The sequence below is a fragment of the Malaclemys terrapin genome, chromosome 9, assembly GCF_027887155.1.
Source record: "Malaclemys terrapin pileata isolate rMalTer1 chromosome 9, rMalTer1.hap1, whole genome shotgun sequence".
In the NCBI taxonomy this organism is placed as follows: domain Eukaryota; kingdom Metazoa; phylum Chordata; order Testudines; family Emydidae; genus Malaclemys; species Malaclemys terrapin.
The window spans coordinates 79,215,661-79,232,772 of NC_071513.1; the positions used below are offsets into that span (position 1 = coordinate 79,215,661).

Sequence of the window (17,112 nt, forward strand, 5' to 3'; positions counted from 1 at the left end):
GCCAGGAAATACCTTCCCCATCAGCCGTTGTTGCATGTTTGATTTTATTCAAATGAACATTTTTTTAAAACTGTAGTTTTGAATTGTATTTACTGAAACTTCACATACTTTTTTATGAAGAAAGTTAAGCAAGTATCATTTTACTGAGCTTTACAGTACTTTATTAGTAAAACTCTTCTAACATGATCATTTCAGCTGATAACTCAAACTATTTTTTGAAAACAAGGTTTTTTGAAGGAAACAGAGAATTTCTTTTTTTCCTCCTCTGTTCTCCTCCCCACTCCCCCACTGGGAAAGGAGGTGGGGGGAAGGAATTATTTATTTATTGACTGAAAACCTGAAGTTTCAAGCAAAATGGAAAAAAACTTTATTGCATTTGTAATTTTTAATAGAAAACACTTATCTTCAGAGCTGGTTGGAAAAGTGATTTTATTGTGATAATAAGTAATCAACTGTTTTGTACACAGAGGACATGTAGCTGTTATTTGGGGAAGCATAAATATCAAAATATATTTGCCAATTTATTCTTTTAAAATATTAAAAGATGCATATACAAATTGTTTCTATTGACAAAATACTAGAGCATTTATGCTACATTCTTGTGGCTTTCGTATCCTCTAGAACTGCTACCTGCAGACACTTGCTTTGTCATTTAACTTTTAATTAGTCTTGAATTGAATAATATTGTGTTGTGATGAGATCTTAACTATTCAAAAATACAAACTTAAAAAAAAAAGTTCTGAGGAAATGCTCATAGCTGTTAAAACTGTTTTATTCTACATGACTTAAAATATGTTCAATGTCTATTTTAAAGCCTTTCTGCTGAACTTAAAACTTAACCAACTGGAAACATTCTCCATGAAGATTAAAAAGCCCCCCTCAAAATGGTTTTAAAGTATCCATCTATAATAGTTTATGTTGTGATGAAATACTTGTTTTAAGATGTAAATAAATTTGGATAACTTTTTTTCTTTATCCCGTCTTCGTTTTTCCTGCTGTTGGTAGGACAGTCAATTTTGGTTGCACGTATTCCTTGAGGTTTCGTCACATGACATCTTTAATTAAAGATGAATCTTTAATTCCTGGAGACTGCAGGACAATCCTGGAGGGTGGGCAACCCTAGCTGTTGGTTGAACCTGAAATTGCTGAAATACTGTAAAAGGCAATTCCCTCGAGCATTTTTGGCTGAGAAATAGTGCTGTCAATTAATAGCAGTTAACTCACGTGATTAACTCAAATTAATCACAATTTAAAAATTATTTGCGATTAATCGCACCGCTAAACAATGAAATACCAATTGATATTTATTAAATACTTTTGGATGTTTTTCTACATTTTCAAATACATTGATTTCTATTAAAACACAGAGTATAAAGTGTACAGTTCTCACTTTATATTATTATTTTTGATTACAAATATTTGCAATGTAAAAATGATAAACAAAACAAATAGTATTTTTCAATTCACCTCATACTAGTACTGTAGTGCAATCTCTTTATCGTGAAAGCGTAACTTACAAAGGTAGGTTTTTTTTTTTGTTTTTTTGTTACATAACTGCACTCAAAAACAAAACAATGTAAAACTTTAGAACAGTGGTTCTCAAACTTTTGTACTGGTGACCCCTTTCACATAGCAAGCCTCTCAGTGCAACTCCCCTTATAAATTAAAAACACTTTTAAATATATTTAACACCATTATAAATGCTGGAGGCAAAGCGGGGTCTGGGTGGAGACTGACAGCTCGCAATCCACCATGTAATAACCTTGTGACCTCCTGAGGGGTCCAGACCTCTCCAGTTTGAGAACCCTGCTTTAGAGCCTACAAGTCAACTCAGTCCTACTTCTTGTTCAGCCAGTTGCTAAGACAAACAAGTTTGTTTACATTTAGTGGAGATACTGCTGCCTGCTTCTTATTTACGTCACCGGAAAATGAGAACAGGTATTTGCATGGCACTTTTGTAGCCGGTATTGCAAGGTGTTTACGTGCCAGATATGCTAAACATTCGTATGCCCCTTCATGCTGTGGCAACCATTCCAGAGGACATACTTCCATGCTGATGATGCTCGTTTAAAAAAATGTGTTAATTACATTTGTGACTGAATTCCTTGGGGGAGAATTCTATGTCTCCTGTTCTGTTTTACCGGCATTCTGCCATATATTTCATGTTATAGCAGTCTCAGATGATGACCCAGCACATGATCATTGTAAGAACACTTTCACAGCAGATTTAACAAAATGCAAAGAAGGTACCAATGTGAGATTTCTAAAAATAGCTACAGCACTCGACCCAAGGTTTAAGAATCTGAAGTGCTGTCCCAAATCTGAGAGGGACGAGGTGTGGAGCATGCTTTAAGAAGTCTTAAAAGAACAAAACTCCAATGTGGAAACTACAGAACCCAAACCACTAAAAAAGATATCAACCTTCTGCTGGCGGCATCTGACTCAGATGACAAAAGTGAACATGAATCGGTTCACATTGCTTTGGATTGTTATTGAGCAGAACCCATCATCAGCATGGACGCATGTCCTCTGGAATGGTGGTTGAAGCATGAAGGGACATATGCATTTTTAGTGCATCTGGCACGTAAATATCTTGCTATACCAGCTACAACAGTGCCATGCGAACGCCTGTTCTCACTTTCTGGTGACATTGTAAACAAGAAGTGGGCAGCGTTATCTCCTGCAAATTGGAACCCAACTTGTTTGTCTGAGTGACTGACTGAACTCTACATTTGTAAGTTGAACTTTCATGATAAAGAGATTACACTACAGTACTTGCAATAGGGAAATTGAAAAAAAAATTTTTTTACAGTGCAAATATATCTGTAATCAAAAATAAATATAAAGTGAGCACTGTATACTTTGTGTTCTGTGTTGTAATTGAAATCAATATATTAGAAAATGTAGAAAACACCCAAAATATTTAACTAAATGGTATTCTATTATTGCTTAATAACACGATTAATCAAGATTAATTTTTTAGTCGCTTGACAGCCCTACTTAGAAGAAATCAAGAAGTATGGGAAATCTCATGAATCTATGCTTAAACATTTGCATATACATTTAAACCTTTATATGCTTATCCGTACCTTTTCAGGTTTGAATATCATCGCTGATGATAGAAGGGAATTGAATACTGTCCTGGTTATAACTGAGGGCTTGTCTACATGGCAAGATACTGTGTGGCAAACCAGGGTGTGAATCTACAGTACTGTAGGTCGCTGCATATTAATGTCCCACATGGATAATGCAACAGCACACTGAAAGTCCTGGAGTGAGGCTTAGCAGACTAGTACTTGAAAATATAGTATGCTAAGTCATTCACTGTGTTGTAACCAGGGCTGGCTCTAGGATTTTTGCCGCCCAAAGCAAAAACCATTTTGGTCGCCCCCGGTTCTTTAATTACCCCACCCCCGGCGTCGCCTCAACTCCGCCCCTTCCCCAAATCCCCAGCCCTGCCTCCTCCCCCCAGGCTCTCAAGCCTGGGATGGAGGGGGAGCAGCGGCGCGCGAAATGGCTGCTCGGGATCTCCCCCTCCCTCCCAGGTTTGAGAGCCTGGGTGGGAGGGAGGGGGAGACCCCGAGCCACTGTGGCGCGTGAAACAGCTGATTTGCACGCCGTGGCAGCAGCAGCGGAGGTGAGCTAGGGCGGCCGGGGCACATTTTTAGGGGCGGCATTCTGGCGCCGGCCATGCTGCCCCTAAAAATGTGCTGCCCCAAGCACCAGCTTGTTTTGCTGGTGCCTAGAGCCGGCCCTGGTTGTAACAGTGTCCACGTGGGATGTTACTGTGTGGTAAGCTGGTGTGTGGGGTAGGGGCATGCACATGCCCTCACTCATAACGTGCTATAATGATGAAAGACCGAGGAACAGTGAGAAATGTTAAAGTAGTTATTTTAGACTTGTATTATGGTCTCAATCCAGCAAATGATTTAAGCACACTTTTAACTTTAAACACGGGAGGAGTCCCGTTAAAATGGAATGATTCATGTACTCAATGTTTAGGAGAATTTTCAGTTCTTTCCTGGAATGGGCCTAAATTGGGGAGAATGTTCTGTTGGAGAGACATGGAAGTATGAGTTATAGTGTAATCATTGGAAGTATGATGTCCACTGCATTTTTTTTTTTAACTTTATCAGGCATCTTCAAGAGCCTTTTTGTTTACTGCTTGGCTCTATTGGCCCTTCTCTCCTATGACTAGTAATGGTGCTCTGGTGCTTAGCATCAGGAAACTCCAACTCCGAGCTCCAGGGAATTAAAGTGTAAGCTCATTAAACTGATATCTTAGACTAGAGTGATGACTACCTCTATTCAAATGGAAATCCTGTGTGTGTTAATGTATAATAGATGCTTACTTATTGTGTTGTCTTATATTTGTGTTTTTTGTTTTTCCACCAGATTGGCGCTTATTTTAGCAGCATATTAGCAGAAAAGCTAAAACTTAATACTTTCCAGGACACAGGAAAGAAGAAACCACAAGTAAATGCCAAAGATAATTATTGGCTGGTTACTGCTCGCTCTCAGAGTGCAATTCACAACTGGTTCACAGATTTAGCAGGAAATAAACCACTGACTACTTTAGCAAAAAAGGTATAAACAGATTTTCACTCCCCTTCTTTTTTTAATGTTCCTTGGATTTTACAGAGTTGAAGTATTTATGTAATACTTTATTTATATTTATATTAACCAATGTATATTTCTGCATTTATTATTAAAAAGTGACTTGATCTCATTCTGATCACAATGCAGGCTTTCTTTAAATCATTGTGCAGTAAGGGTGTAGATGGATATGGACTCCTCTGTATACATCACATGGGGGAAATGCTTTTTTCTCTGTCCTGAGATGTACAGAAAGGAAAATTGGCATATTTTATAATTGGGGTCCCCACTATGTCAATATGATTTTGCCACTGACTTAAATGGGAGTAGGAGGATGCTTTGAAATGTTTATTCTTGTCTTTGTTTCTTCTTATTCAAAAGAAAAGAGGCTAGATTCCCAAACACTGTCTAAACTGTGAAGTTCTTTGTGCAAACTGCCTTACTACTCTTTGGCTATAGTTAACCTTGGGTAACCAGGTTCTCTGTGTATACACTTTATTTAGATGTTTTCTGTCTCAATGCAAGAATTCTCCTCTACAAAAATTTCTCATAACAAAGTAGGAAAGTGTTGGAGGTTGATGCAGTATTGAGAGAAACACCTTGCTTTTACTCCAATCCTCCTGAATGCCCTTTACATTGACACCAATACATCCTTACTATCTCTTGTAAATTCTTTTCCTTTCACCATTCTTATTCCTAAGATCTTGCTAAGGTTTGATAGCAGCATGCTTCCAACAGCTCAAGGATGGGGGAAGACATCTTGCTTCTTGTCAGGTTTCTTTCAAATAGCATGACATGTCTGGAAAAAAATTAGTGTAAAACTAGGAAAAAATTCTACCTAACTCTGATCAGTTAGGAATATTGAGACAATCAAGACAAATGTCAGCCTGGCAATGGAAATCTTAGACTGTGCTTGAGATGGAAACTGGAACCAAAATAACTAAATTGGTGTCATTAGTTATTTTAGTGTAAATCTGTCTGTGACAATCTTACTGTGGAATAAGAGTGTCCTATGAATTTAAGTTACATTGAAATATGGTACTCTTATTCCACAATAAGACTGTGCACAGAGAGACCTGAACAGAGATAAATAAAGCTGTGAGTTATACCAAGTTTTGGTTCTGGTTTCTGTGTTTCCAAGGCCTATGACTAAAATGAATAGCGTAGGAATATATACCATCCAGTGCCAGGAGTGAGTGTTTTATAATAAGAGCTATCAACCAATAAGGTTCATTTCTTAACTTAAAAAAATGTTAATCTCAGAAGTGGTGATACTGAAAGGATCCTTTAGACTATATTCTTGCTTCTTAGTAAGTGGCGAGGACACTTACATGTCTGAATAGCTGGGATAATTGACCTGCCAATACCACAAAGGAATGCTAACACTGTCATGTGTCTAGTAACACAGAGTGGACCAACCACTGCTGCTGAACACCTGTGAGATACTGTATGAAAAAATTCTACCAGTCAATGTCAAAGCTCATAAAAGCAGCCATTATTATACCAGGGACAGCAAGCTGAGCATTCATGCCTTACTCCACATGACGAAGAACAGGGGTACTTGTGGCACCTTAGAGACTAACCTATTTATTTGAGCATAAGCTTTCATGGGCTACAGCCCACTTCATCGGATGCATGCAGTGGAAAACACAGTAGGAAGACACACACACACACACACACACACACACACACACACACACACAACATGAAACAATGGGTGTTACCATACACACTTTCATGTTCATATATATATATATATATATATATATATGAACACACACACACACAGAGAACATGGAAGTGTGTATTGTAACACCCATTGTTTCATGTTCTGTGTGTGTGTGTGTGTGTGTGTGTGTATGTATATCTTCCTACTGTGTTTTCCACTGCATGCATCCGATGAAGTGGGCTGTAGCCCATGAAAGCTTATGCTCAAATAAATTTGTTAGTCTCTAAGGTGCCACAAGTACTCCTGTTCTTTTTGCGGATACAGACTAACACGGCTGCTACTCTGAATCCACAGTATGAGTTGTTTTGAAAAAAAGGGTTAAATGGATATGTTTTCCTCCTTAGATATTGCTTCAAAATGCATTATAAAATTATTCCAAATATATGCAAAAAGTTAGATGATCTCCTGAGTTTATGGATTAACATAAAATTCCTTCTGAAGTATATTTTAGAATTAAATAGTCAAAGTCTATAGAAACCCAAGCTGGTTTCCTTACAACTTGTTATATTGGATTTGCTATAGTATTTATTTTCTGTTTCATTCCAGGTTCCTATTCTCAGTAAAAAGGAGGATGTCTTTGCTTATTTAGCAAAATATTCTGTGCCACTACTGCGAGCAGCATGGCTGATCAAGATGACATGTGCCTACTATGCTGCTGTTTCTGAAGCTAAAATTAAAAAACGTCAGGCTACTGATCCAAATATTGGTAAATGAACAAGAATTCTAATGTCTCACTGCACTGTAATAATTGAATGGAACTGTTCCTTTTGTTCAGTGTTCTGGTGTTGCTAGGAAAGTATGTAGCAAAGAATCATTTTATTAGTAGGAGTCTTACTTTTTTTCAATTAGGATTTCTATTCCCCTGTCCCGCACTCCTCCCCAAATCATCAAATACAAAGCGCTATAAGATATAAAATATTGCCCCATACAATTACCCCTCCACCTGTCAAATCAAATCCCAAATCTCTAATCACTTTATTGAAAAGAATATACTGTATCTTAATCATCAGCTGCTGACATTCATCCCAGTGTAGAGAGCTCACCTAGGGGTCTATGGCCATTCAAGTTCCTCTTATTATGAAGTTAAAGGCTTAAATGGCCAGAGGTCCTTTTATGCTAGGATGAATGTCATCCTGGAGTGAATTGAATTGTTACTCTGAAAAGCCTGAAATGAAATTTGAAAGTTTATATTTTAGGCATAATTATATTTAAATGATTGTGGGAGTACTTTTCATTTCACCAATGGGGGCTGAATGCTACCTTCTGGCACCAACCAGAAGTACTGGGCCAAGTACGGAATGTACCATGTATGTGAACATGAAAATCTAAAGAGCTTTCAAGAACTGTGACAATGGCATGCTCTTTCAAGAGCAATGGGGAATTTATGTCTTCCTGCTGAACTCCAACTTGAAAACATATTTGCAGGCTGTTCAAGGCTGGAGAGTTTACATTTCATGTCAGATTTTATGTATGTACAGACAGGGTTGGCTGCCTGATCCAGATCTGACCTGTATGTCTTTCTCAGTGTTGTCAGAATAGCTTAGGGTGAGCTCGCTGGGGCAGGGAATGTCTTCTCCCTTCCTTGTGTGTACAGTGTCTACCAGAATGGTGCTGCTGATTGTGGTTCCTAGGCACTACCAGAACATAAATAATAATTGGAACAAGCCTGCTCCTGGGGGAAATAGCCATATATCAGATTAGAAAAATGGCATAAGTCATTAGCATGGTCCATCTCGTTCCCGCTACCCATTTTCCATTTCCTCTGGGACAAGCCCACTATTCCCACTGCGGATCTCTCGCTTCTGTACTCTAGCACTATGTCCCTTACCTAAATCCTCCCTCTCTAGCTTCTTCCTGCCACTCTTCCTTGTTTGCGGGTTTGTACTAATTGATTATTTGTATTATGGTAACATCTAGAAACCCCAATCAAGAATCAGGGCTGTGTTGTGCTAGGCCTTGTGCCAGCCAAATGGCAAATAAAAAGACAGTCCCAACCCCAACCTAGGTATGAGACAGGACAAAATACAGTAGAACCTCAGAGTTACAAATATCAGAGTTATGAACTAACTGGTCAACCACACATCTCATTTGGAACCGGAAGAGCACAATCAGGCAGCAAAAAAAAAGCAGATACAGTACAATACTGTAAAGTCCTAAAAATAAATAAATAAAGGGAAAGTTAAATTTTTTTTGACAGGATAAGGGAACTGTTTCAGTGCTTCTTTCATTTAAATTAAGATGGTTTAAAGCAGCATTTTTCTTCTGCATAGTAAAGTTTCAAAGCTGTATTAAGTCAATGTTCAGTTGTAAACTTTTGAAAGGACAACCATAACATTTTGTTCAGAGTGACAATCTCCATTCCCAAGGTGTTCATAACTCTGAGGTTCTACTGTAAATGGGCGAAAAATACAAAATGGGTATCAGGATGAGATAATATATGAACAGAGTTTTTAGCAGATAAACAGAGGATTTGATAGATACCAAGTCAAGTTGTTAACCTCCAGGGTTTATGGAAAGCATTTTTTAAATTTAATATTTAAAGTTTAATACTGAAAGTACTTTTAAACAATTGTTAAACATAGCTGAAGTACATCTCTGCTGCTGAGTGCACCTGATAAACCCTGAATTTCTGTTTTAAGTCAAATGTCACTTTAAATTGGCAGCTCAGAACTGTGCCTTGGAATCTAACATCAAAGGGACTAAAACTAAATAAAAAATATTTAACCAGTTTGGAAGTTGGAGAGTATGCAGATTGTTAGGGATGAACTAATATATGCTTACAACTCTTCCAGTACCTGGAATTAATAATTCCCTTCCCCCTCCCTTTATTTGTAATGTAAACCACTAAGTTAAAGCAAAAGCCCTTTTTTTTTTTCACTGCAACACTTCCGTGTCACTGCTATGAGCACCTGTAGTGTGTCTGGCTGTCATATCTTGCTGGTATTTCATGCAAACATTTTTTCAGTTACTATTTGTGGGTTTTCAGCCCCTAAACTTTGCTTTGATTAACACATTTTAAGCTAGACAAGCATGTTTTTCACCTTTTAGCAAAAATCTTAGACAACTTAGCTCTCAAATGGGGATGTACAGAAATAAGTATCTGACCCAACTTTTCAAAAACTCTGAAAGTCTTTGTATTTTGGAAGCTTTAAAACAGTAGTAGATGGAACCAAGGAAACCTATGGTAGTGCTGCGTGGTGCTAGCATTGTTAATTTTATTTTCCAACCTGCATAACCTAGGACTTCAGATTCGGAGTCAAACCAGGAAGGAGACAAACTGAGGGTGTCTGCGTATACAGTATTGTTTTTTGGAAATATTGCTGCTCATGGCAAATTCATTAACAAACGAGTCAATTGATTAGTTTATAATCAACTTGATTATGAAATGGACATTGCATTATAAAAATACATTAGAAGAACATTAAGATTGCAAAATCCGGCACTCAGAAGTTGGGAAATGCCAGATCTGAGGTTAACCATGCAACATTAATTTAGCCGTTTAGTGCATATGCATTATGATACAGTCTTTAAGTACATGATCACAGGGTCATTCAGTGCACAGGATGACAATCTAGACACTCAAAAATATTAATGTTTGTGGTTTTGCCCTAGGTTTTGGGCTAAAAGTAAATGACAATTTTTTTTGTCATCGGACAAATGCTAGGGGTTTCTAGATTAGTATTTTAAAACATATTAGTTAATTGGCAATCGGCTAACTTGAGTTAGAACAGGAACAAAAACTCTAGTCTGCCTACTTGTACTCATGCTACTAAAGAAGTCAGGCAAAGGGATATGGAACATAGGAACTAGAACTGTTTCCTATAACTGAAATATTTATAATTTTTTCTGTAAAACGTGGCATATACCAAATACATGGCATTTTGATATGCTCGAATAGTTTTCATAGTGCTTTTTTGGGATAATCTATATAACTCACTCTTGGCTTTGGTAGTCTCTTACTAATACATCTATGCTAAACTTATGCTGATCAAACTTTTGTACCACACAAATATGTTGTTTTGGTGTCTTCTACAAGTGTGCTCTGAGAAAAGTTCAGGACAAAAATGTATCCTTGCCCTCAGTACACATCACAAATCATCGAGAGAAGTAATTTGTGACTCTACAAGAGCTGGTCTCGTGTCTCAAGAGATGAAAGGCTTGTACATTAACCCACTGTGCCAGCCAGTGAGGCACAAGTAAATGTGGATTTACTGGCAAGATGAGTTTTCAGGTTGCATTTATATCTTCTTAGATAGAAATTGGGTCTTTGGAGGACAGTCTACTAAGGGATCATAAATATTTGAGTTTAATTATAACGAGAGTATTCTGCAAGCCCACGTTTTCCTCTGAGAACCTTAATTTTATGTCTGTCTTTGGAAATGGGGCTGATTATCAGTTTACCATATTCTGAGCACAGCTAGATGGGGGTAGGTACAAAGGAGCAGTGTGCAACCACCCCAACCCCAACCCCAATCCTGGGGCTAGTTCTGAATCAGCTGGATTTTCAGTGTAGGTTAGAGAAGCTTCAGGGCTGCTCTAAACAAGGTTTGGGTGGAAACATCATTTAGGGATGAATTTATTAAAGGGGAAACTGTGTATGCTAGTAAAGAGGATAGGAAAGAAATTGGTAAACTACAGATAGAAGCTAGTGAGGAACAGTCAACTGTAAAAGAATCCCATTTAAACATAACACGTGAAGGCAAGTAACTAAATATTGACAAAATTGTACAAGTGCATATGTACAAATGCTAGAAGTCTGAATACTAAGATGGTGAACTAGAGTGCTTAGCATGAAATGAGGAAGGATATTGATATAATAGGCATCACAGAAACTTGGTAGAATGAGGATACCTAATGGAACACAGTAATATCAAGGTACAAAATATATAGGAATGACAGTGTAGGCCCTGCTGGTGGGGGACTGGCACTATATGTGAAAGAAAGTATGGAGTCAAATAACGGTACCATAGAATCTCTATGGATAAAAGTTCCATGTTTGAACAATAAGAGTATAGCAGTAGGACTGACCACCTGACCAGGATGGTGATGGTGATTGTGAAATGCTCAGGGAGATTAGAGAGGCTACAGAAGCAGACAATGCAATAATAATGGGGAATTGTAGCTATTCTCATATTGACTGGATATATGACCTCAGAAAGGGATGCAGAAATGAAATTTCTAGACACATTTAAATGATTCCTTCTTGGAGCAGCTAGTCCTGGAACTCACAAAGGGAGAGGCAGTTCTTGATTTAGGCCTAAGTGGAGCACAGGATCTGGTCCGAAAGAGGGTAAAGCTGAATCACTTGGTAATAGAGACCCTAGTGTAATTAAAATTACGTCCTTGTAGGGGAAAAATACCAAAGAAACCCACCACAGTAGCATTTAGCTTCAAAAAGGGGAACTATACAAAAATGAGGAGGCTAGTTAAATGGAGATTAAAAGGAACAGTTACAAGGGTGAAATGCCTGCAAATTGTACGGAGGCTATTTAAAAACACCATAATAGAGGCTCAAACAAAATTATATATCCCAAGCGCAAAAAAAAAAAAAAAAAAAAAAAAAAGCCACTCTTGCTAAACAGCAGAGTAAAAAAGTCATTCTTTAAAAATTGGAAATCAACTACTAATGATGAAAATAGAAAGAGGCATAAGCTCTGGCAAGTCAAGTGTAAAATATAAGGCAGACCAAGAAAGTTTGTGTGTGTTTTGCTAGTTGCTCTTCAAATTCTAACAGCATTTTTTAAAAGTACATCAGAGCAGGAAGCCTGCCAAACGGTCATTGGGGCCACTGAACAATCGAGGTACTGAATCAGTGCCCAGAGAAGGCAAGACCGTTGCAGAGAAGCTGTGTGAATTCTTTGCATTGGTCTTGACTGCAAAGGATATGGGTGGGATCCCCACATCCATATAGATCCCATGCCAACATAGCGTGCTTGTACTTTCAGAAAACCTTTGACAAGGTTCCTCACCCAAATGCTCTTAAGCAAAGTAAAGAGTCATGGGATAATAGGGAAAGTCCTCTCATGGATCAGTAACTGGTCAAAAGATAGGAAACAAAGGGTAGGAATAAATGGTCAGTTTTCACAATGGAGAGAGATAAATAGCAGGGTCCCCCAAGGAGCTGTACTGGGACCAGTGATGTTCAGCATATTCATAAATTATCTCAACAGTGGAGAGAGAGTTAAGTCCAAAGCTGACTGAAGAGTTACAAAGGGATGTCACTAAAATGGGTGACTGGGCAGTAAAATGGCAGATGAAATTTGGTGTTAAGTGCAAGGTTAATGCACCTTGGAAAAAATAATTCAAGTTCTATGTACAAATGGATATCGAAATTAGCTGTTCACTCCAAGATCTCTCTTTTGAGTGATATCTTGGATAGTTCTCTGAAAACATCTGCTCAATGTACAGTGGCAGTCAAAAAGGTGAACAGAATATTAGGAACCATTGGGAAAGGGATAGATAATAAGTCAGAAAATAGCAGAATGTCGCTATATAAATGCATGGTACGACCACACTTTGAATACTGCGTGCAGTTCTGGTCATCCCATCTCAAAAAAGATATATTAGAATTAGAAAAGATGCAGAGAAGGGCAACATCTGCTGGTGGATTGTCCCGCCAAAAAAAAAAAGAAGAAGAAGATTTGGTAACCCAATCAGGTCTTTTAAGGAGTATACTTGAATTTTGGCAGCCTATTTGCTGCCCTATTTCTCAGTGCTTCTCAATTTCATATATATCTGCTCTTTTTTCAATAGCGTAGAGAACCCTCTCTTTCAGCTTGTTTTTCTTTCTGTTGAAAGAATTTAACTATTTTTTATTTACTTGGATGCTGGTAACATGTTGCATTAGATCTAGGACATGGGGAGAAAAGGCAGCTAAGCAGGATGCAATTGTTCATCTGCAATTTTTCCAAATCTGAAACAACTCATGTGCCACACCCGTGAAGAGTATTTTCTGGGTGTGGGGTGTCGGAGAGCATTTTGCACTGTAGCATAGATACGCCTTGATCTGTCCCACCAAGTCTTGTAGCTTATTTTGTCTGGGAGTGTGGCCAGGCCATAATATGGGCCAACACTAATTCATCCACGGAAGTTATTCCAAGACCCCTCTTTCTTCCGCTTCTTATATGCCACTCCACAAAGTAAGCTGCAGTGTGCATAGAGCATTCTGGAATTGCGAAGGAGAAAGTGGTGCTTTTGTCATTCAAACAAATCAAGCAAGAAAGTGCAAAAGAGAGGCTCAATCATGCAGCCTTAAATTATGTGAGTTGTTGCCCTGAAATGACTTACGAGCTGTAGGATTTATTTTTGTAATGACTGTTATTTGAATGTTTCTGTCATTAGAAAGGATTGTGTCACAGGACATGATACATGCTGAATGTACAAATGAACTGGGAAACACAAACGAGCAAAACCGTGACCTAACATGAGACCATACAACATACAACATACAACACCAAACAAAATAAAATCATATTTGCAAAAAATCTGCAAACTTAAACTGTCCTCCCTTTCTGTGCACAGTGGGATGTTAGTTCCTTGAAAGTGAATAGAAAATCCCTTTTAATTAAAAGGGCAAAAAAAAGAGAGGGCACTCTTAAAATCCCAAATCATTAGTTAGATATCATTAGACTAAAAAGGATAGTTTTTTCAAAACATTGCATGTTTCATATTGTAAGAAAAGCAAATCTGTCTCTAGGCAAGGAAGTGTACTTTCAAGTTGCTGGACAAGACAGACCCTACAGAGCCTGCACAGTTCAGTTAAAGGTACAGAAAGATTGGAAGGACAGGATACATATGCCTCAGTGTAGATGCTAAGCATGGGGTGAGGGGATAGGAATTTTTGAGTTCTAATCCCAGCTCTTTCACTTACTGTCTGGATGACCTTGTAAAGTCATTTAATCCCCCATGACACTTTCCCCATGTGTAAAACATGGGTAAAGATACTATTACTTCATTATTGAAGTGCCCAGAGTGCATGCAACACAGCATAAAATGTGGTCCCTGCCTGAGAAACCTACAATCTAAAAAGACATATGAGGCATGCTAGAAATCCCAGGAGAGGGATTATTCGAGCATATATATTTTTAAATTTAATTTGGATATGACATTTGTACTATTATGAACTGGGTTTGAAAGGAGCGAGATGCCTAGCATACTGGGAATAGGCTGTGGGGTCAGCAAGGGAGAAAGCATGAAGATGAGAGGAGATGGGGGGAGAAGTGAAGTAGGATTCATGAGCAAAGGTGATGGTGGTAATAACTGAGAACAGCCAGACAGAGAAGGTTTGAGCAGGAATAGAAGGCAAGGAGGGCAGTTGAATTTGGGTGGGGATAGGTGAGAGGGATTCAGTGAGAGCTGATATTGTCCAAGTGGTGGTAGTTGCATTCTAAATGGAGTGGAGGAGAGCAATACAGGAATGGTGGAGGGCAGAAAGATGACGCTTGAAGTATTCAGAAGGATAATCAATGCATGGACAAACACTTTAGCCGTAGGCACAAGAGTGGAAATTTGGAGATATTGGAAAAGAATGAGTAGGATTTGGTAACTACTTGGATATTGGGCAATAGGAATGGAGAGGAACTGAAAAAAAGAGGTTGTGAGCTTGGCTGAAAGGAAGGGCGGTTAATTGCAATGGAAAAAGAAAAGAGAGAGAAAGAAGTGCCTAAGAAGAAAGAAATTAGGAGTTCTTTCTATCCTATGTGGCAGGGGAGTTGTGAAGATTGCTTAATGTTTGTGCTGTGATTTGAGATCCAGAGTACAGTAGAAGTGGTAAATAGTTACAGCACTACTAGTTCTAGGTAAAAACTTCATCATACTGCAGGTATTAAGAGGATCTCACTTTCTGTGAGATGCACAGACTTTAACCAAACTCCAAAGATAAAGTTAGAGAAACTCCCAACGTTAGAAAATAGGAAAATTAAGTCATCCATGCAGACTTAACTCTCTCCTCATCCCTGCTAGCCTTCTGTTCTTTTCACTGTCACATCTAGACTTTTGGAGAATGTTTCTTTGTCAGGACTTTTAAGAGGTTTTTGCAGCCTGTGGCAGTTTGGTTTTTTCACAAAGTGAATGGTCATGGCATCCTGAGAAAAGCCGTCTTTAAATCTGAACACATTTTTTTAAATTGTGTGACAGTGTTGTAGGTTAATTTAGGATTGGATAATTTATGACTATATAACACTATTGCACCCGTTACTATGAATGTATTTTGACTGCATATTAGTAGCAGCAAACTCCTAAAGCAATGAACTTGAGCTACAGAGGCAGAAAACAGTGTTGTGTTGAATTAATAATTCTCATTCGGGAGTCTATATATGAAAACAGGCGAGAGCAATAGGCAAGACACTGGGGAATAGAATGTCACAGAAAAGGTATAGATTCAGAAGGGGAAAAAGCAATGTTTACAATGTAATAATCCGTGTATTTAATAGAGTGGCTGTAATGAAAGCAAATGAAACAAAGTTAAGTTAACCTAGTTTAGTTGTGCATTTGGCAGTTAGGACCCTGTTTTTGCATCTCATCCAAAAGATGGGACCTTTGGCACAGTGTTGTCTTGCAAGTGTATGGATTTAGTACTGTCATCAACAGATAAGAGTCTCTTACTGAACTGGCAAAATGAACGAGTTGTGTTGTCCTGGGTTTTCCTTAGAGCGCGCTCCCATCAAACTTCTGTCTGGGTCTGGCCTTGTATATTCTGTGCAATCTAAGGATGAGACAATTGCAGCTTGAGGCAAGTTTCTGCAACACTGTTAAGATCGATTTCCCAAGATACAGTAATAAATGGTAGAGATGGGTCTGTGCCATGATGCTTAGATCAGGCATTCTCCAAAGTCTGAATGCGTTTGGACCCAGTGTTCAGGTTCGGGCCCAGATATTCTGTAATATGTAATGATTGCTGGAGTGCATTTCAGAACTCTGTTGAAATGGGACCGCGTCCCATCACCAGTGACTGGAAAAAGGCCAAAAACATTGAATTAGGGTCATGCCTCCATGTTCTGTTCTCATTTCCTTAAGTCAGGCAGAGGAGCCCCCTCCTATCTCTCCCTGATATTTGACTTGGATGGTCTGGGGTCCATGCCTCTTGTCTGTGACTGACAAAAAGTGCTTTTTGGTGGGATAAATGTCTGCCTTTTTCTCCCTTCCCTCTCTGCTGCTCCTTTCCCCCCTTTTCTCTATAGGAGAAGCTCATCTCCGTATCAGTGAAGCAGATCTGCAACTTTTTGGGGGACTGCCCACCTTACTTATGACTACCTCTAACTCCCTGTTTCACCCTTATCACTTTTTGTGTGGGCAGAATCTCTTCTCTTTGACCCCAAGCATTGGGGGTGGGGTACGCATTGCAACAGGGCCTTTCCTACCCCTCATGACCGTTCCAGTTGGTGTATGTGGGTGCAGCATTGGGTCCTCTGCTGCCTTTCCCCAGGCCATGGAGTGTAGGGGAAGGGCTTCCCAAAGCAGGCCCTCTTTCTCCTCTCTGTAGGGAAAAGGACTGGGGAAATCATGAGGTGTTTGCAGTAGGATCCTCTTTTTACCCTGTAGATGTGATAGAAGAGGATCCCTAGATGAGAATTTGACCCCCCACCTACCCCCCCGCTTCTCAGTGATGTGTGTGTTTTAATGCAGCTGCTGGTTGGTGGCTGGGCTGCTGAGTTCATCTCACATGTGAGTTCACATCACCTTCCTTTTCTCCTCTTCCTCCCGTGACAGTCACTTATATCACAACAGCAGGGAGGCAGAAGGCAGTGTCAACTCCTGATGGGGTCTGCTGCTGGCCCAGCAGTCCTGGA

At 39.0% G+C, this 17,112-nt stretch overlaps 1 protein-coding gene across 1 annotated transcript in view; it reads left to right on the forward strand.

The window, feature by feature from the left end:
- MED12L (mediator complex subunit 12L) overlaps positions 1–17,112 on the forward strand; it is a 312,365-nt gene that overhangs the window by 20,165 nt on the left and 275,088 nt on the right. Inside the window, exons 3-4 of the mRNA XM_054039474.1 lie at positions 4,396–4,587; positions 6,872–7,031. Of these exons, the coding sequence (XP_053895449.1) occupies positions 4,396–4,587; positions 6,872–7,031 (352 nt within the window). The remainder of the gene's footprint in view (positions 1–4,395; positions 4,588–6,871; positions 7,032–17,112) is intronic.